The sequence below is a fragment of the Triticum urartu genome, chromosome 5A, assembly GCF_056163025.1.
Source record: "Triticum urartu cultivar PI428250 chromosome 5A, HENAU_Tu73, whole genome shotgun sequence".
NCBI lineage: Eukaryota > Viridiplantae > Streptophyta > Magnoliopsida > Poales > Poaceae > Triticum > Triticum urartu.
The window spans coordinates 680,545,085-680,564,521 of record NC_141877.1 but is presented as its reverse complement, the minus strand read 5'-3'; the positions used below and the strand labels follow the sequence as shown (position 1 = coordinate 680,564,521).

Sequence of the window (19,437 nt, the reverse complement as noted above, 5' to 3'; positions counted from 1 at the left end):
GCTTTCTCTTCCTTCCTTTTTTCATTTGGGGCTTGGAAAATTTTGAATGCGTCAGCCCACTTTGCCTTGAGCGCTTTTTATGTTTTTTTTTCTCTTTGGCCTTTAGTCGGTTTTCCTAAAAAGAAACTGATGTTGCTTTCTACGGAGCTAAAAAAACCACTGGAAATAATATGTATATACATATATATGTAGAAAATTGTTCCGTATGTGTGTTTTTATTAAGTTCAGCGTATATGCATTGTATGTCAAAAAAAATGTTCAGTGAATGTCGCGGCCTCTGTTTGCCACCGGCTGGTGGCGAATAGGATTTGTCGGGTTGCCCTATTTTTTTTAAAAAGAGCACATTTGTAGCTACTGTCTCACTAGCCTCGTGTACATCGGACACGTCTTGGACCGGAGTAGGACGGCATAACTACATGGACTGTCATGCTGGCGTCCATCTGATAGCTTAACATGACGATTAATTTTTGCTAAAAGAAGAGTGCATGCCTTCGTTCATCTGATAGCTTAACTTCTAGCTCTCATAGCACAAAATATGTGCACGTTCATTAGCTTCCCTTCCAACGTAAACCAGCTGGAAGCTATGAAAACCTTTACCAATTTCATCAACTTCATGAAGGATGCTAGTAGTTTTTTTTATCTCCCCCTCCTTTTTGTTTCCAGATATTGACAACTTCTTAGGCGTCGGTTTCAATAGTTATGTTTCAGAGTATCATGGTCGTATCACATGCTAACCTACTACCATCCCTCACAATAAAAGCTTCCATCATCAAAGGATTTGATGCATGCTCATAACAAAAGGCTTAAGCCCAAACCAGCACTTCGTCGTGTCCTCGCACCCCCAGCTCTCGTGGCTTTGTGATATGTATACTGCTCAAAACTTGATCAACATGAACCTCCATAAAACCCTCAGTCGGCGAAGACCAATGAGCAAGTGGTTTGGTCAGAAGCAACTGATGGGGATCGTAGCGGAAATTTAAAATTTTCTACGCATCATCAAGATCAATCTATGGAGTACTCTAGCAACGAGGGGAAGGGGAGTGCATCTACATACCCTTGTAGATCGCTAAGCGGAAGCGTTCAAGTGAACGGGGTTGATGGAGTCGTACTCGTCGTGATAAATCACAGATGATCCTAGCGCCGAATGGACGGCACATCCGTGTTCAACACACGTATGGAACGGAGACGTCTCCCACGCCTTGATCCAGCAAGGAGGAGGAAGAGGTTGAGGAAGAGAGTCCAACAGCAGCATGACGGCGTGGTGGTGATGGAGTGGCAGTTCTTCGGCAGGGCTTCGCCAAGCTCACGCGGAGGAGGAGAGGTATTGGAGGGGAGGGACTGCGCCAGGTTCAAGGGTGTGGCCGCCCTCCCACCCCTCCACTATTTATAGGTGGGGAGAGAGGGGGCCGGCCCCCCTAGATCCCATCTAGGGTTGGGGGCGGCGGCCAAGGGGGGGAGGAGTGCCTCCCAAGTCAAGTGGAGGCCCTCTCCCTTAGGGTTTCCCCTCTCCCATGCGCATGGGCCTTGGGGGGGCTGGTGCCCTTGGCCCATTAAGGTTAGGGCGCCCCCCTACAGCCCATGTTGCTGTATTGGACGTGGTGGAACATTTTCCGGACCTCCGGACCCCTCCGGAATCCTCCAGAACCTTCCAGAAGCTTCCCGGTACAATACCGGAAAAAACCGAACTTTTCCTGGAACCCGAACGACAACTTTCCATATATAAATCTTTACCTCCGGACCATTCCGGAACTCCTCGTGAAGTCCGGGATCTCATCCGGGACTCCGAACAACATTCGATAATCACATACAAGTCTTCCTAATAACCCTAGCGTCATCGAACCTTAAGTGTGTAGACCCTACGGGTTCGGGAACCATGCAGACATGACCGAGACAACTCTCCGGCCTGAAGGAAATACGCCCTAGAGGCAATAATAATGTTATTATTTTATTTCCTTATATCATGATAAATGTTTATTATTCATGCTAGAATTGTATTATCCGGAAACATAATACTTGTGTGAATACATAGACAAACCAAACGTCACTAGTATGCCTCTACTTGACTAGCTCGTTAATCGAAGATGGTTATGTTTCCTAACCATAGACATGTGTTGTCATTTGATTAATTGGATCACATCATTAGGAGAATAATGTGATTGACATGACCCATTCCATTAGCTTAGCACCCGATCGTTTAGTATGTTGCTATTGCTTTCTTCATGACTTATACATGTTCCTATGACTATGAGATTATGCAACTCGCGTTTACCGGAGGAACACTTTGTGTGCTACCAAACGTCACAACGTAACTGGGTGATTATAAAGGAGCTCTACAGGTGTCTCCAAAGGTGAATGTTGGGTTGGCGTATTTCGAGATTAGGATTTGTCACTCTGATTGTCGGAGAGGTATCTCTGGGCCCTCTCGGTAATGCACATCACATAAGCCTTGCAAGCATTACAACTAATGAGTTAGTTGCAAGATGATGTATTACGAAACGAGTAAAGAGAATTGCCGGTAACGATATTGAACTAGGTATTGAGATACCGACGATCGAATCTCGGGCAAGTAACATACCGATGACAAAGGGAACAACGTATGTTGTTATGCGGTCTGGCCGATAAAGATCTTCGTAGAATATGTAGGAGCCAATATGAGCATCCAGGTTCCGCTATTGGTTATTGACCGGAGACGTGTCTCGGTCATGTCTACATTGTTCTCGAACCCGTAGGGTCCGCACGCTTAAGGTTTCGATGATAGTTATATTATGAGTTTATGAGTTTTGATGTACCGAAGTTAGTTCGGAGTCCCGGATGTGATCACGGACATGACGAGGAGTCTCGAAATGGTCGAGACATAAAGATTGATATATTGGACGGCTATATTTGGACACCGGAAGTGTTCCGGGTGATTTTGGAGAAAACCGGAGAGCCGGAGGGTTACCGGAACCACCCCGGGAGAAGTAATGGGCCATATGGGCCTTAGTGGAGAAAGAGAGGGGCAGCCAAAGGTGGGCCGCGCGCCTCCTCCCCCCTTGGTCCGAATTGGACTAGGAGAGGGGGGGCGGCGCCCCCCTTTCCTTCTCCTTCCCCACTTCCTTCCCCCTCCTCCCCTTGCTCCTTGGGGACTCCTCCTTGGCGCGCCTATAGACTCCTCCTTGGCGCGCCTATAGGGCCGGCCGGCCTCCTCCCCTTGCTCCTTTATATACAGGGGCAGGGGGCACCCCTAGACACACAAGTTGATCCACGTGATCATATTCTTAGCCGTGTGTGGTGCCCCCTTCCACTATAATCCTCGATAATATTGTAGCGGAGCTTAGGCGAAGCCCTGCGACGGTAGTACATCAAGATCGTCACCACGCCGTCGTGCTGACGGAACTCTTCCCCGACACTTTGCTGGATCGGAGTCCGGGGATCGTCATCGAGTTGAACGTGTGCTAAAACTCGGAGGTGCCGTAGTTTCGGTGCTTGATCGGTCGGGCTGTGAAGATGTACGACTACATCAACCGCATTGTGCTAACGCTTCCGCTGTCGGTCTACAAGGGTACGTAGATCACACTCTCCCCTCTCGTTGCTATGCATCACCATGATCTTGCGTGTGCGTATGAATTTTTTTGAAATTACTACGTTCCCCAACACGGCCAATAACCAACAGCGGGATCTGGATACCCATGTTGGCTCCCACATGTTCCACGATGATCTCACCGGATGAACCACGATGTCGAGGATTCAATCAATCCCGTATTCAATTCCCTTTGTCTAGCGGTATAGTACTTGCCCGAGATTCGATCGTCGGTATCCCGATACCTTGTTCAATCTCGTTACCGGCAAGTCCATTTACTCGTTCCGTAACACATCATCCCGTGATCAACTCCTTGGTCACATTGTGCACATTATGATGATGTCCTACCGAGTGGGCCCAGAGATACCTCTCCATTTACACGGAGTGACAAATCCCAGTCTCGATTCGTGCCAACCCAACAGACACATTCCGAGATACTGGTAGTGCACCTTTATAGCCACCCAGTTACGTTGTGACGTTTGGTACACCCAAAGCATTCCTACGGTATCCGGGAGTTGCACAATCTCATGGTCTAAGGAAATGATACTTGACATTAGAAAAGCTTTAGCAGACAAACTATACGATCTTGTGCTAGGCTTAGGATTGAGTCTTGTCCATCACATCATTCTCCTAATGATGTGATCCCGTTATTAATGACATCCAATGTCCATGGTCAGGAAACCATGACCATGTATTGATCAACGAGCTAGTCAACTAGAGACTTACTAGGGACATGTTGTGGTCTATGTATTCACACATGTATCATGGTTTCCAGTTAATACAATTATAGCATGAACAATAGACAATTATCATGAACAAGGAAATACAATATTAACCATTTTATTATTGCCTCTAGGGCATATTTCCAACAGTCTCCCACTTGCACTAGAGTCAATAATCTAGTTCACATCACTATGTGATTGCAATGAATCCAACACCCGTGGGGTTTGTTCATATCTTGCTTGTGAGAGAGGTTTATTAGTCAATGAGTCTGAACCTTTCAGATCCATGTGTGCTTTACAAATCTCTATGTCATCTTGTAGATGCAGCTACCACGAGCTACTTGGAGCTATTCCAAATAACTGTTCTACTATACGAATCCGGTTTACTACTCAGAGTCATCCGGATTAGTGTCAAAGTTTGCATCGATGTAACCCTTTACGATGTACTCTTTTACCACCTCCATAATCGAGAAAATTCCTTAGTCCACTAGTTACTAAGGATAAGTTTGACCACTGTCATGTGATCCATTCCTGGATCACTCTTGTACCCCTTGACTAACTCATGGCAAGGCACACTTCAGGTGCAGTACACATCATAGCATGTTGTAGAGCCTATGTCTAAAGCATAGGGGACGACCTTCGTCCTTTCTCTCTCTTCTGCCGTGGTCAGGTCTTGAGTCTTACTCAATACTCACACCTTGTAACACAGCCAAGAACTCCTTCTTTGCTGATCTATTTTGAATTCCTTCAAAATCTTGTCACGGTATGTATTCATTTGAAAGTAATATTAAGCGTTTTTGATCTATCCTTATAGATCTTGATGCTCAATGTTCAAGTAGCTTAATCCAGGTTTTCCATTGAAAAACACTTTTCAAATAACCCTGCATGCTTTCCAGAAATTCTACATCATTTCTGATCAACAATATGTTAACAACATATACTCATCAAAAATTCTATAGTGCTCCCACTCACTTCTTTGGAAATACAAGTTTCTCATAAACTTTGTATAAACCCAAAATCTTTGATCATCTCATCAAAGTGTACATTCCAACTCCGAGATGCTTACTCCAGTCCTTAGAAGGATTGCTGGAGCTTTGCATACTTGTCAGCATCTTTCAGGATTGACAAAACCTTCTGGTTGTATCACATACAACCTTTCCTCAAGAAAATCGTCGAGGAAACAATGTTTTGACATCCTATCTGCAAGATTTCATAAATAATGTAGTAACCGCTAAGATAATTCCAACAGACTCTTAGCATCGCTACGAGTGAGAAAGTCTCATCGTAGTCAACTCCTTGAACTTGTCGGGAAACATCTTAACGACAAGTCGAGCTTTCTTAATGGTGACACTTACCATCATTGTCCGTCTTCCTTTTAAAATCCATCTGCACCCAATAGCCTTACGACCATCAAGTAGTTCTTTCAAAGTCTATACTTTGTTTTATACATGGATCCTCTCTCGGATTTTATGACCTCGAGCCATTCGTCGGAATCCGGGCCCACCATCGCTTCTCCATAGCTCGTAGGTTCATTGTTATCTAGCAAGATGACTTCCAAGACAGGATTACGTACCACTCTGAAGTAGTACACATCCTTGTCGACCTATGAGGTTTGGTAGTGACTTGATCCGAAGTTTCATGATCACTATCATAAGCTTCCACTTCAATTGGTGTAGGTGCCACAGGAACAACTTCCTGTGCCCTGCTACACACTAGTTGAAGTGACGGTTCAATTACCTCATCAAGTCTCCACCATCCTCCCACTCAATTCTTTCGAGAGAAACTTTTCCTCGAGAAAGGACCCGTTTCTAGAAACAATTACTTTTGCTTCCAAATCTGAAATAGGAGGTATAGCCAACTGTTTTGGGTATTCTATGAAGATGCATTTATCCTCTTTGGGTTCGAGCTTATCAGCCTGAAACTTTTTCACATAAGCGTCGCAGCCCCAAACTTTTAAGAAACAACAACTTAGGTTTCTCTAAACCATAGTTCATACGGTGTCGTCTCAACGGAATTGCGTAGTGCCCTATTTAAAGTGAATGTGGTTGTCTCTAATGCCTAACCCATAAACGATAGTGGTAATTCGACAAGAGACATCATGGTATGCACCATATCCAATAGGGTGTAGTTGTGATGTTCGGACACACCATCACACTATGGTGGTCCAGGCGGTATTAGTTGTGAAACAATTTCCACAATGTCTTAATTGTGTGCCAAACTCGTAACTCAGATATTCATCTCTATGATCATATCATAGACATTTTATCATATTGTCACGAAGATCTTCAACTTCACACTGAAATTACTTAAACCTTTCAATAATTCAGACTTGTGTTTCATCAAGTAAATATACTCAGCATCTACTCAAATCATCTGTGAAGTAAGAACATAACATTATCCACTGCGTGCCTCAGCACTCATTGGACTGCACACATCAAAATGTATTACTTCCAACAAGTTGCTTTCTTGTTCCATCTTACTAAAAAACGAGGCCTTTTAGTCATCTTGCCCATGTGGTATGATTTGCATGTCTCAAGTGATTCAAAATCAAGTGAGTCCAAACGATCCATCTGTATGGAGTTTCTTCATGCATATCTACCAATAGACATGGTTCGCGTGTCTCAATCTTTTCAAAAACGAGTGAGTCCAAAGATCCATCAATATGGAGCTTCTTCATGCGTTTTATACCAACATGACTCAAATGGCAGTGCCACAAGTATGTGGTACTATCATTACTATCTTATATCTTTTGGCATGAACATGTGTATCACTACGATCGAGATTCAATAAATCATTCATTTTAGGTGCAAGACCATTGAAGGTATTATTCAAATAAACAGAGTAACCATTATTCTCCTTAAATGAATAACCATGTGGCGATAAACATAATTCAATCATGTCTATGCTCAACGCAAACACCAAATAACAATTATTTCGGTTTAACACCAATCCCGATGGTAGAGGGAGCGTGCGATGTTTGATCACATCAACCTTGGAAATACTTCCAACACATATCGTCATCTCACCTTTAGCTAGTCTCCGCAGCCTTTTATTTCGAGTTACTAACGCTTAGCAACCGAACCGGTATTTATTACCCTGGTGCTACTAGGAGTACTAGTAAAGTACACAATAATATGACGTATATTCAAAATACTTCTGTTGACCTTGCCAGCCTTTCTCATCTACCAAGTATCTAGGGTAGTTCTGCTTCAGTGACCGTTCCCCTCATTACAGAAGCACTTAGTCTCGGGTTTGGGTTCAACCTTGGGTTTCTTCACTAGAGTAGCAACTGATTTGCCGTTTCATGAAGTATCCCTTCTTTCCCTTGCCCTTCTTGAAACTAGTGGTTTAACCATCAACAATTGATGTTCCTACTTGATTTCTACTTTCGCGGTGTCAAACATCGCGAGTTGCTCAAGGATCATCATGTCTATCCCTGATATGTTATAGTTCATCACGAAGCTCCAATAGCTTGGTGGCAGTGACTATGAAGAACCATCACTATCTCATCTGGAAGATTAACTCCCACTCGATTCAAGCGATTGCAGTACTCAGACAATCTGAGCACATGCTCAACGATTGAGTTTTTATCCCTTAGTTTGCAGGCTTAAGAAACTTGTCAGAGGTCTCATACCTCTTGACGTGGGCACTAGTCTGAAATTCCAATTTCAATATTTGGAACATCTCATATGTTCTCTGACGTTTAAAAAACGTCTTTGGTTCCACAATTCTAAACCGTTAGTATTACGCACTGAACTATCACGTAGTCATCAAAATGTGTATGTCAAATGTTTCCCAACATCTACAGACGACGCTCGAGGTTCAGCACACTGAGCGGTGCATTAAGGACATAATCCTTCTGTGCAGCAATGAGGACAATCCTCAGTTTACGGACCCAGTCCGCATAATTGCTACTATCAACTCTCAACTAAATTTTCTCTAGGAACATATCTAAAACAGTAGAACCAAAGCGTGAGCTACGACATAATTTGCAAAGACCTTTTGACTATGTTCATGATAATTAAGTTCATCTAATCAAATTATTCAATGAACTCCCACTTAGATAGACATCCCTCTAGTCATCTAAGTGATACATGATCCGAGTCAACTAGGCCGTGTCCAATCATCACGTGAGACGGACTAGTCATCATCGGTGAACATCTTCATGTTGATCGTATCCACTATATGACTCATGTTCGACCTTTCGGTCTTCCGTGTTCCGAGGCCATGTCTGTACATGCTAGGCTCGTCAACTTAGCCTAAGTGTATTGCGTGTGTAAATCTGACCGCCGTGCGCCTCCACAAGAACGTAGCCAGAGGTGGCGGCGCGGCTAGAGGACGACAGTCTACGAGAGTGTACTGTGGGAGCAAGAGGATCGCCGAACCGCGGCGCCGACGTATCGGCGCAGCGGGGAGGGAGGCTTTGGCGGAGCGAATGGAGTGGAGGGGGACAGGGGGGAGGTGTTGGGGATCGTAGCAGAAATTTAAAATTTTCTACGCATCACCAAGATCAATCTATGGAGTTATCTAGCAACGAGAGGGAGAGGAGTGCATATACATACCCTTGTAGATCGCTAAGCGGAAGCGTTCAAGAGAACGGGATTGATGGAGTCGTACTCGTCGTGATCCAAATCACCGATGATCCTAGCACCGAACGGACGGCACCTCCGCGTTCAACACACGTATGGAGCGGAGACGTCTCCTCCTTCTTGATCCAGCAAGGGGGGAGGAGAAGTTGAAGGAGATCCAGCAGCACGACGGCGTGGTGGTGGAAGTAGCGGGATCCCGGCAGGGCTTCGCCAAGCGCAAGCGGGAAGGAAGAGGTGTCACGGGAGGGAGGGAGGCGCCAGGGCTTGGGTGCTGCTGCCCTCCCTCCCCACCACTATATATAGGGGCCCTAGGGGGCGCCGGCCCCTAGAGATCCCATCTAATGGGAGGGGCGGCGGCCTAGGGGGTGGCTTGGCCCCCAAGCCAGGTGGAGGCGCCCCCACCCCTTTAGGGTTTCCAACCCTAGGCGCAAGAGAGGCCCAAGGGTGGCACACCAGCCCACTAGGGGCTGGTTCCCAGGTCACTTCAGCCCATGGGGCCCTCCGGGATAGGTGGCCCCACCCGGTGGACCCCCGAGACCCTTCCGGTGGTTCCGGTACAATACCGGTGACCCAGAAACTGGACTTCCTATATATATATCTTTACCTCCGGACCATTCCAGAACTCCTCGTGACGTCCGGGATCTCATCCGGGACTCCGAACAACTTTCGGTTAACCGCATACTAATATCTCTACAACTCTAGCGTCACCGAACCTTAAGTGTGTAGACCCTACGGGTTCGGGAGACACGTAGACATGACAGAGACAACTCTCATGTTGGCTCCCACATGCTCCACGATGATCTCATCGGATGAACCACGATGTCGAGGATTCAATCAATCCCATATACAATTCCCTTTGTCTACTGGTATAGTACTTGCTCGAGATTCGATCGTCGGTATCCCGATACCTTGTTCAATCTCGTTACCGGCAAGTCTCTTTACTCGTTCCGTAACACATCATCCCGTGATCAACTCCTTGGTCACATTGTGCACATTATGATGATGTCCTACCGAGTGGGCCCAGAGATACCTCTCCGTTTACACGGAGTGACAAATCTCAGTCTCGATTCGTGCCAACCCAACAGACACTTTCGGAGATACCTGTAGTGTACCTTTATAGCCACCCAGTTACGTTGTGACGTTTGGCACACCCAAAGCACTCCTACGGCATCCGGGAGTTGCACAATCTCATGGTCTAAGGAAATGATACTTGACATTAGAAAAGCTTTAGCAAACGAACTACACGATCTTGTGCTAGGCTTAGGATTGGGTCTTGTCCATCACATCATTCTCCTAATGATGTGATCCCGTTATCAACGACATCCAATGTCCATGGTCAGGAAACCGTAACCATCTATTGATCAACGAGCTAGTCAACTAGAGGCTTACTAAGGACATGGTGTTGTCTATTTATCCACACATGTATCTGAGTTTCCTATCAATACAATTCTAGCATGGATAATAAACGATTATCATGAATAAGGAAATATAATAATAACCAATTTATTATTGCCTCTAGGGCATATTTCCAACAGCAACGCCTTCTCCTTGATTATGATGGAGGGATCAATGGTCATATACACAATCTACTTAACAATGTTGGAAATGGTTGGTCCTCTTTCATCATGCTCTATAGCATTCCTAGCTATCCAAACCGACCAGGAACCACACTAAATATTCTCTATGTTCATAGGGATAAAGTTTGTTATTAATCTCTCCACATCCCGTCTTCCCAATATTGGGTCAATCAGATCTTCCACCATCACCGCATTCCCATTAGGGGGTCCGACAGTTGGTTTGAAACCAGGATTATGATCAGGGATCCATGGCTCCTCCCAACCTCTCGTTGAACTTTCATCCCCAATGGCCAAGAAAAATAGCTCGCCAAGTATACGATCTTGTGCTAGGCTTAGGATTGGGTCTTGTCCATCACATCATTCTCCTAATGATGTGATCCCGTTATCAACGACATCCAATGTCCATGGTCAGGAAACCGTAACCATCTATTGATCAACGAGCTAGTCAACTAGAGGCTTACTAAGGACATGGTGTTGTCTATTTATCCACACATGTATCTGAGTTTCCTATCAATACAATTCTAGCATGGATAATAAACGATTATCATGAATAAGGAAATATAATAATAACCAATTTATTATTGCCTCTAGGGCATATTTCCAACAGCAACACCTTCTCCTTGATTATGATGGAGGGATCAATGGTCATATACACAATCTACTTAACAATGTTGGAAATGGTTGGTCCTCTTTCATCATGCTCTATAGCATTCCTAGCTATCCAAACCGACCAGGAACCACACTAAATATTCTCTATGTTCATAGGGATAAAGTTTGTTATTAATCTCTCCACATCCCGTCTTCCCAATATTGGGTCAATCAGATCTTCCACCATCACCGCATTCCCATTAGGGGGTCCGACAGTTGGTTTGAAACCAGGATTATGATTAGGGATCCATGGCTCCTCCCCAACTCTCGTTGAACTGTCATCCCCAATGGCCAAGAAAAATAGCCCGCCAAGTATGCGATGAATTCCTTCTCTTCATAGCCGACATGAAATAAATATCATGGTTGAGTCAGACTACGTGGAGGTAGTCACATGGCAAGGCAACAACTCCATTGAACCGGCAACGATGATCTACAAAGAGTGCACTTTTTTAGTTCACATCTTTAATCATGTCAATCTACAAAGATTGCTCCTTTTTAGTTCACATCTTTAATCATGTCATTATAAACCATTGTCCTAGATAGGCGAATGGGGCCGCTGGTATTTTAGCTACCCAACCGGGGAAATCACATAACATTTGTTTGCGGCGTGGATCCACTGGATTTTATAGTTCATGTATTGGCGAACGAGGTATCGTTAGTTTCACAATTAAATCAGTAATAACCCGACAGTACGTAAAAAAGGTAACCTTTGAGTTTTAAAAGATTTTTTAGTTAATGTATGTATTGACCGATAGTGTATCATTATTTTCACAAGTATTAATTTAACATAATCCACCATAATGACATTTTAAGTCAAAAAGGAAAAGAGAACCCTTGTTGACATTTAAAAGTACCATTTGAGATTAAAGAAAAATGGTGATCCAAGCAGTTGGATTATAAGGATCAGGAACAAAAAGCAAATGCCCTCACGCAGGATCGAACTACGGACCTTCAGTTTACAAGACTGACGCTCTACCACTGAGCTATAAGGGCCTTGTTGACGTTACTTTGAATTAATTCTATGTATAAGCGAGCAAAACCTCTTGTGACACGCCGACAACAACATGCATGTGTCATGTTACATACTGAAATTTGCACCACAGAAATCAACTTTCATTTGCAAGTAGCCATCACAGCACCGAGCCAAAAAATTCTCATGATCATCTTTGTTAGACCAAAAACCATTTACAAAAAGAGTCACTTGTATACGATGATCATCTCATCTCATGATCCACCTCTTTGATCAATACACATGTATGGCGTATCAGTATTATCATCACAGCCAGCAACGAAGCTGATCCGGCGCCGAGCAACAAGACGATCACTTGCCGTTCCATGTCTGCGCTCTCTTCTTGGCCAAGAACATGACCATGCGCGGGAAGAAGGGCTTCTTCTGCCCCGCCTCGTCCGCCGCCGCCATCGCCGCCATGTCCGCCCTCGGCATGTACCCGGCCCTCGGGCTCAGGATGTGCGGGTTCCCGCCGCGCCCGTCGCCGCGCTCGAACGTCGAGATCTCCGCCAGCCCCGCGCGGGGCGACGCCGTCTCGCTGCCCGCGCGCCGCCGCAGCTCCGCCTGCAGCTGCCGCTCCGCCGCCAGCTTCGCCGACTCGGCCTGCTCGCACTCCTCCGTCGCCGCCCGCAGCGTCTGCCTCCTCAGCTCCGTGTCCCTCCCCAGCTTCGCCACCTTCTGCTGGCTCCGCGCCTCCGCGTCCTTGGCCTCCTTCACCTGCCTCAGCGCCTCCGCCACCCGCTCGCCGGCCGCCTCCTCCGCCCCCCGCGCCCTCCGGCTCAGCTCCTCGTACTCCTCCGTGGTCAACGCCACGCAGTCTTCGGGGACTTGGGTCTGCGCGCTCTGGCTGGCGTCCTGCTGCTGCAGCAGCGCGTCCGCCGACGCCGCGGCGGTCTCCGCCGACGCCTTCGCGGCGAGTACCTCCCGCAGCACGGCCTCCAGCCGCGCCTCCGTGGCCTGGACCGCGGCCCTGGCCACGCGCGCGTCTTCCCTGGCCGCGGCGACTTCCTCCTGCGTCGCCCGTGCGCTAGCCTTGGCTCGCTCCGCCTCTCGCCGTGCATCGTCAAGCTGTTCGGGCGTCGTGCTCCTCCTTTCGTCCCTGTCCCTCGCTCTTGCCTGCGCCGCGGCGAGCTCGGTGGTCACCCGGCTCAGCTCCTCCTCCAGCGACGGGATGGACGCGGACGACGACGTGCTCTGCTTCTGCCGTAGCGCGGCGAGCTCCGCCTTCTCCTTCTCCAGGTCTGCGCGCAGCGACGCGGCGGCGATGTGCAGGATCTTGGTCTCGTCCTTGGCCTTCCCGACGCTCTCCATCGCCTCCTCGAGCTCCTTCTTCGCCTTGCCCACCATCCCCGGCGTCTGTTTATCCTCCTCCTCGCTGGCCCCTTGGACCGCGCGCGCGAACAGCTCGGCTCTGAGGGTCGCGAGATGCTCGGAAGCCGCGGCCAGCTGGGACTCGAGGTCGCCGGCCGCGGCCAGCTCATCCCTCAGCCTCCGCACCTCCATCTCAGCTTCCTCCAGCTGGTTCTGCCACCGCACCTTGTGCTCCCGCCACGCCAACGCCAGCCTCATCCTCTTCTCCTCCACCGCGTCGTGGGCGGCGCGCGCGGACTCCAGCTCGGCCCTGAGCACATCGAACTCCGCGGCGGCCTCCCTGAGGGCCTCGGCGGCCTGCACCGCCTCGCCAGCAGTGTCCCTTACCCTTGCCGCCGCGGCGCTGGCCTCCTCCGCGACGGCGTCCCGCTCCTTCCTGAGCGCGTCCATCTCGGCCCTGGCCGCGCGCAGGTCGGCGAGCGCGGCGGCGTGGCGGCCCCGGACGGAGTCGAGCTCGGCCTTGGCGGCGGCGCGCTCCCGGGCGCCCTTCTCCAGCTTGCGCAGGCGGAGCTTGGCGAGCTCCGAGTCCTTGCGCGCCTGCGCCTCGGCGATCTGCGCGCGCTTGACGGTGAGCCAGAGGTCGTCGATCTCGCCAGTGGCGCCCATGAGGTCCTGCTGCGCCTCCGCCCGGCCGGCGTCCGCCTCCCGCGTGCGGCGCTGGTACTCCGCGGCCTCCGCGTGCACCACGACGAGCTCCTCCTCGGCCTGCTGCCGCCGCTGCACGAAGGAAGCAAAGCAGTGAGACAGACCGACAGACAGACGGACGGACGGAGCAGATAGTCATGATCGACGGAGCGGATGACATAGGGGAGGGACCTCTCTCCAGTCGAGGATGCCGCCGAACTTGGAGACGGCGCCGCGGACGGGCTCGACGGGCGCGGCGGAGTCGATGACGCGGACGAAGCGGTCGGCGATGTCGGAGGCCGTGTAGGCCCCCGGGCCGCCCTCGCCGTCGCCGTCGTCGTCTTCTTGGTGGTGGGTGTCGAAGAAGTCGGCGTCCTCGGAGCTGACGCGGGAGATGGACGCCGGCGCCGGGCCGCTGCTGGGCCCTTCCATGCTAGAGCTAGGCTCCTCCATCCCGCAGCATAGGCGTAGGACGTGGAAGAAGCACCTCCTGACCGCACCCACGCTCCCAGGTTCCTGCAGCAATGCGGAGGCCGAGCTTGATTGAAGCCTGGCGAGCAATCCATGGAGACGGCGGGAGAGAAAGACATGTTAATCACCTGGGCTGTTGGCTTGATCGTTCCTATTGAGCTGTCGCCGGCGGGGAGGGGAGCGGCACGTCGAGGAGGGGAGAGAGGGATAGGCTCTGGTTTGGTCGGTGTGGGTGGGAGGCGGGGGGAGGAAGGAGAATAGTGTGGCGGGGAGACGATGGCGCGCGCGAGCCGCGGAGCCTCTCCTCCTGGCACTCACGTCACGCGCGGATTGTTTTTTTTTTTTTTGGTGGATGGGTGGGTGGGTGAGGGAGGGAATCTGGAAATCCTGGGCCGGAATTCGGCAGCCATTGGATCGATATCTCGGCTCTCTCCTGGGCCGTAGGTGGGAGCGCGGTCCCCGTGTCGCCGCAGCCCTCCCAGTCCCAGCGCCGCTCGCTCCGCCGCCCGCCCACCCCGGCCACGGCGAGATGAGGCCCGCGGCGGCCGCGGCCGCATCCGTGCTGCAGGCGCCACGCCGCGCGCTCGGAGGGGTGTCGTTCGTCGCCGCCCGCTGCGCCTCCTCCTCCTCCTCTGTCGCCGCCGCCGCCGCCGCCGCCGCCACTGCGTACGGTGAGGCCTCCTCCTCCTCCTTCTTATGGATGTTAGTTCGTTCCCGGCGTTTTATCTGGCTTCCCGATGATTGCGGCCAGTTGATTCGAGGAATCGAGTAGTACGCGCTGCTTACAGAGGGATGGATTCTTCATTCCTAGGCTTAGTTTGCCATCCAAATGAATCTAACAAATACATACTAGTACTAGTATAGATGGTTACTGATTGATTGATGGGTTCCTGCTATGGCATTAGAGTCGGGGAGCCGGCTGGATCCAGAATGTCATATTGGTTATAGACTCGTATCCTTTCTTCTAGGAAATAGGAATGGACCTCAACTACCATTTTCCAGAAATGTGGTTACTCTCTAGTAGACTGTTTGAGCAGAACCCAGCGGAGTTGTAGCTTAACAGACCACATTTCTGCCTGTGCTGCTCTGCTGCTTGCATCATCCATGCAATTACTCTGCTCTGCTTCTTTTCCTTTTGCTAGCCGACGTTTCTGACACTTCTTAGTTCCTTCTGAATTTTGCAGATCATGTGTCGTTTGTCAAGGAAGTCGCCGTGACCGATCCCCCAGAGCATCTGAACTCTTTACTGAATGTGCTTCATGCACGAGGTACGACTTCGCATATCTCAGTAAGATCTTTCATTTCCATGGATTCTTCTGTCGTGCCAACAGACCCTTTGTCATGCAAACTGAAATCATTGACTACCTCTATAAACAAATATAACGCTCTTATATTTCTTTACAGAGGGAGTATCTATTATTGGGCAATGCTTAATGGGTTTCAGCAGCATCAACAACTGCCATCTCATTGTCTTTCTTAATCTAGTTAAAGTTTTAATTTCAGTTCTGCATAGGTGGTCTCTGGTCAGAAACTTAGAATAGCACTGGCTAGAGAAAGCATAGTGTTAAAATTGTAGCTCCTTGTCTCTCTTCACCTTGATGTCAAGAATACATTTGGCACTTGGCAGGTGAGAAGATAGTTTCTCCTGGAGCTAAAAGAGGGCTGATTCCACTTGTTGTTCCCCTGTCGGAAAGCCCACAAGGTTTGGATGTGTCTAGACTGAATTATTCGCTTGGACAGTGATTATGGACATTATGATGTAAGCTCAAAGGCCTGACAGTATTAGTCAAAATGTAGGTAACTTGACATCACTGCTGAGATGGCCGACTGCTCCAAGTGGGTTAGTTGCTCCTCCATATACTGTTATATTTTTTTTATTGTTTTTACCTCTGGAAGCTGGAACTGGTATTTAAATGGTGTGTCTACATCTGCTTGTCTTTCAGGATGGAAATGCCTGTAGTGGAAGTGCGTAGCCATGGGCTATGGCTTTTGGCTAAAAACGTAAGTCTATATTGCTATGTGTTTGTAATGTTATACTCCCTCCATCCCAAAATAAGTGTCTCAACTTTAGTACAACTTTGTACGCTTATTTTGGGACGGAGGAAGTATTTTACTACATGTGCACATGCAATCCATTTACAAATTTTGCTCATATTTATCAGGTCAATCAATATATTCATAGAATACTTGTCGAGGCTGACAGCAGAGCTGAGAGTGGTGATGATTTATGGTCTGCTGTTCGAGAAGATTTATGGTCTGCTGTAGGGGAAGCTGGTCCAAACATTTACAAAAGAGGTGATTTCAAAGAATCGCAGATGGCAGATCTTGATGTCTATTTGTTGAAGAAGGTTGAGAGATACACCTCAGTTTGTAACTACTGAGTTTGAGGAGGGTTATCTTTACTGATATCTTACTGTAGGTTGGACTCTTTCCAGACATTCTAGAAAGGAAAGCATCACGCCACCTGGAAAAAGGAGATAATGTGAAACTCTTTCCTTCTCTGGAGATACATTATTCATGTTTATCTGACGAGATTTAATGTATGCTGCGTTTGCTCTTTAGGTCTCCGCTCTTATTACTTCAGAATTCTATACTAGAGATCAATTTCCTGGATTTGGAAGACCCTTTGTGTTCAACTCAGAAGTTCAAAAAAGGTACTGATGTGTGAGTTGTATAGCATAATTACATGTTATTTCATCAGATGTTGTATGTACTAGGTAGGTTTTGACCGGAAACATCTACTAGGTGGGTGATTGATGTTCTATCAATTAGGCACTCACTGTGTAGTTACACTTTGCATGAGCACAGTGTGCACTGGTGAATGGTGATCCCTAGCAAAATATGTGTCAAGCAGTTATTATGGCATCTTGCTGTTCTGCTGCACCTTTGGTTGTGCTGGACTGAATCGACTAGAATTCGTTTGTGGTAAAAATATCTATTGATATAAGATTGCTAATAGTACTTTAAACTGAGTTCTGATTTGAGAGTTATCTGATTGTGGTGTAAATTTCGTAAAAGAATAGAGATCTAAGAAGTTCTCCAAGTGCTGTGGACTAGCAGGACAACACTAACGTTGTGAATAAATAACAAAGCAATGACATGCTAATGTTTGGCAACTGTGCTGTCATATATATATATATATATATATATAGGAAAATGGTTGTATACTCCTGAGAGTACGTACTCCCGCTCCTCATATACCACATAGATGAATCTTTTATACCTCTTTATTATTTTTAATATACTTCATTATTAACTACTAGATACCTTAAAATGATTTTCATGAAAAAAATTATGTGAGTCTACATATTTTTAAAGGTTTACATATATACTGATTTGTTCGTATGTGAAAAAGGTATATTGCAAAAAGTACGTCAAAAATGATATTTTTTTCCACAAAACTCGTATTGGGTATCCTAGAATATTTAATGAAGTATATTGAGAATGATAAAGAGGTATAATTAATGCGTCTACAGGGTATATTGAAGATGGGAGTACATACTCCCGGGAGTATAGAAAATTAGTCCTATATATATATATAATCTGTGCTGTACATGTAAAGAATCAGGGTTCCTAATTTTGCTTGTTTTCTTCAGAATTGGGCGTACATCTGAAGCCAAAGAATCAGCTCGAGTGGCTTTGAAGTCACCATGGTGGACACTAGGCTGTAGATATGAAGTATGGTTTCTTCTGTTACCTTCTCCTTTTCACTTTCTGCTTCTATTTTTCAGCTGAGCAACCTTTTACCTATTTTCTTTTCATCATTCCTTACAACAGGAGGCAGCTGAACTAGCTGGGTGGGAGGATGAGCAGATCGAGTTCATAAGAGAAAAGGTATCCGAAGAGGGCAAACAAGATGATCTGAAGAAAGGAAAAGCTCCAGAGCAGGTCTGTAACAACAAACCGTCTACGATTCCATCATAGATGTCCAGTTGCTTCCCTGCACCCTGTCACATGAGCTTCTCGAACTGCAGGTGGTCCTTGACGAGGCGGCGTTTCTGATGGATCTGGCCACGGTCGACGGCAACTGGGACGAAGTCGTGGATCGGATCGCCGACTGCTACAGAGAGGCTGGGATCCACGACATTGCACAGTTCATCGCTTATAGGGAATAGAACACCTGCGGTTCATGTTTCCTACGTGCACGATGCCGCTTTGAAATTTTTTGCGGCACTCGGCTTCGGAGTTTGGACTGAGAAGTGTAGTGTAGGCTTGCTTTTATGAGCAAGAAGAAACTATTCCAGCATGTGGATCATAGGCGTATCTTTGTGGTCACGTCGCACAAGCGCAAATAATGCCCAGTTTATTCGATTTCTTTTTGCCGTCTATGTATGTATATTCATGATTAATAATATACTAACTAAACCTCAAATTGTTGCGACATTTGGTTATTTGATCAATCAAGTTTCAAACATGTCGAATCTGGACAGGAGCCGATGTGTCTATCCGCGTCGGTGGTGACATGGCATATCAATTCCACACTTTGAGCTCCTGATTTTGAGATTGGCAATATTGACTAGCTCTGTACTTAACTGCTTTTGATTGTAGCTGACCACCCTGATGAAAATCAGTGCTTTTATTTGATTAGAGATGGAGCTGGTTGATGATGCTGGACAATTCTGTTATGATATAGAAGAACCTATGGGGGAAGACCAACAAGATGAGCAGCCAGAAGAAGTTATCCCAGAGGCTCCGAAGATGCCACCAGCTTTGAAAGAGTAGTGGAGCCCTGTCCAAGCTACTGGGCAGAGCACAAGATTTGACTGCAAGGGGGAAGACCATGATGGAGCTAGCCCAAGAGAACAGGAAGGTGAAAGTTCCTGAGATCCCTAAGCCTGCAGGTACCAACCATAACTCCTCTTTACTG

The 19,437-nt window shown here is 47.5% G+C and overlaps 2 protein-coding genes and 1 non-coding gene across 3 annotated transcripts; 1 reads left to right on the top strand and 2 right to left on the bottom strand.

The window, feature by feature from the left end:
- Positions 1-12,016: 12,016 nt before the first annotated feature.
- TRNAT-UGU (transfer RNA threonine (anticodon UGU)) lies at positions 12,017-12,088 on the bottom strand. The gene has a single exon. It is a non-coding gene; the product is annotated as a tRNA-Thr (tRNA).
- A 158-nt stretch (positions 12,089-12,246) lies between these two features.
- LOC125507647 (protein WEAK CHLOROPLAST MOVEMENT UNDER BLUE LIGHT-like 1) lies at positions 12,247-14,864 on the bottom strand. The gene is made up of 3 exons (XM_048672163.2): positions 14,699-14,864; positions 14,292-14,615; positions 12,247-14,192 (listed from the first exon to the last, which is right to left on the bottom strand). The coding sequence occupies exons 2-3, from the start codon at positions 14,550-14,552 to the stop codon at positions 12,417-12,419; spliced, it is 2,037 nt and encodes a 678-aa protein (XP_048528120.2). The 5' UTR covers positions 14,553-14,615; positions 14,699-14,864; the 3' UTR covers positions 12,247-12,416.
- Positions 14,865-14,996: 132 nt separating this feature from the next.
- LOC125511649 (protein IN CHLOROPLAST ATPASE BIOGENESIS, chloroplastic) lies at positions 14,997-18,942 on the top strand. Its single transcript, XM_048677076.2, has 11 exons — positions 14,997-15,241; positions 15,755-15,838; positions 16,198-16,272; positions 16,368-16,410; positions 16,514-16,571; positions 16,733-16,918; positions 16,990-17,052; positions 17,133-17,224; positions 18,167-18,248; positions 18,348-18,458; positions 18,545-18,942. Exons 1-11 carry the CDS (start codon positions 15,100-15,102, stop codon positions 18,683-18,685), a joined length of 1,077 nt encoding a protein of 358 aa, XP_048533033.1. The 5' UTR covers positions 14,997-15,099; the 3' UTR covers positions 18,686-18,942.
- Positions 18,943-19,437: the final 495 nt, after the last annotated feature.

Coding starts and splice junctions, on each gene's coding strand:
- LOC125507647 (XM_048672163.2), bottom strand. CDS start 14,552: ATGGAGGAGCCTAGCTCTAGCATGGAAGGGCCCAGCAGCGGCCCGGCG. Junction 14,193..14,291: donor GCATCCTCGACTGGAGAGAG/GTCCCTCCCCTA, acceptor TCCTTCGTGCAG/CGGCGGCAGCAGGCCGAGGA.
- LOC125511649 (XM_048677076.2), top strand. CDS start 15,100: ATGAGGCCCGCGGCGGCCGCGGCCGCATCCGTGCTGCAGGCGCCACGC. Junction 16,919..16,989: donor ATGTCTATTTGTTGAAGAAG/GTTGAGAGATAC, acceptor ATCTTACTGTAG/GTTGGACTCTTTCCAGACAT. Junction 17,225..18,166: donor AACTCAGAAGTTCAAAAAAG/GTACTGATGTGT, acceptor TGTTTTCTTCAG/AATTGGGCGTACATCTGAAG.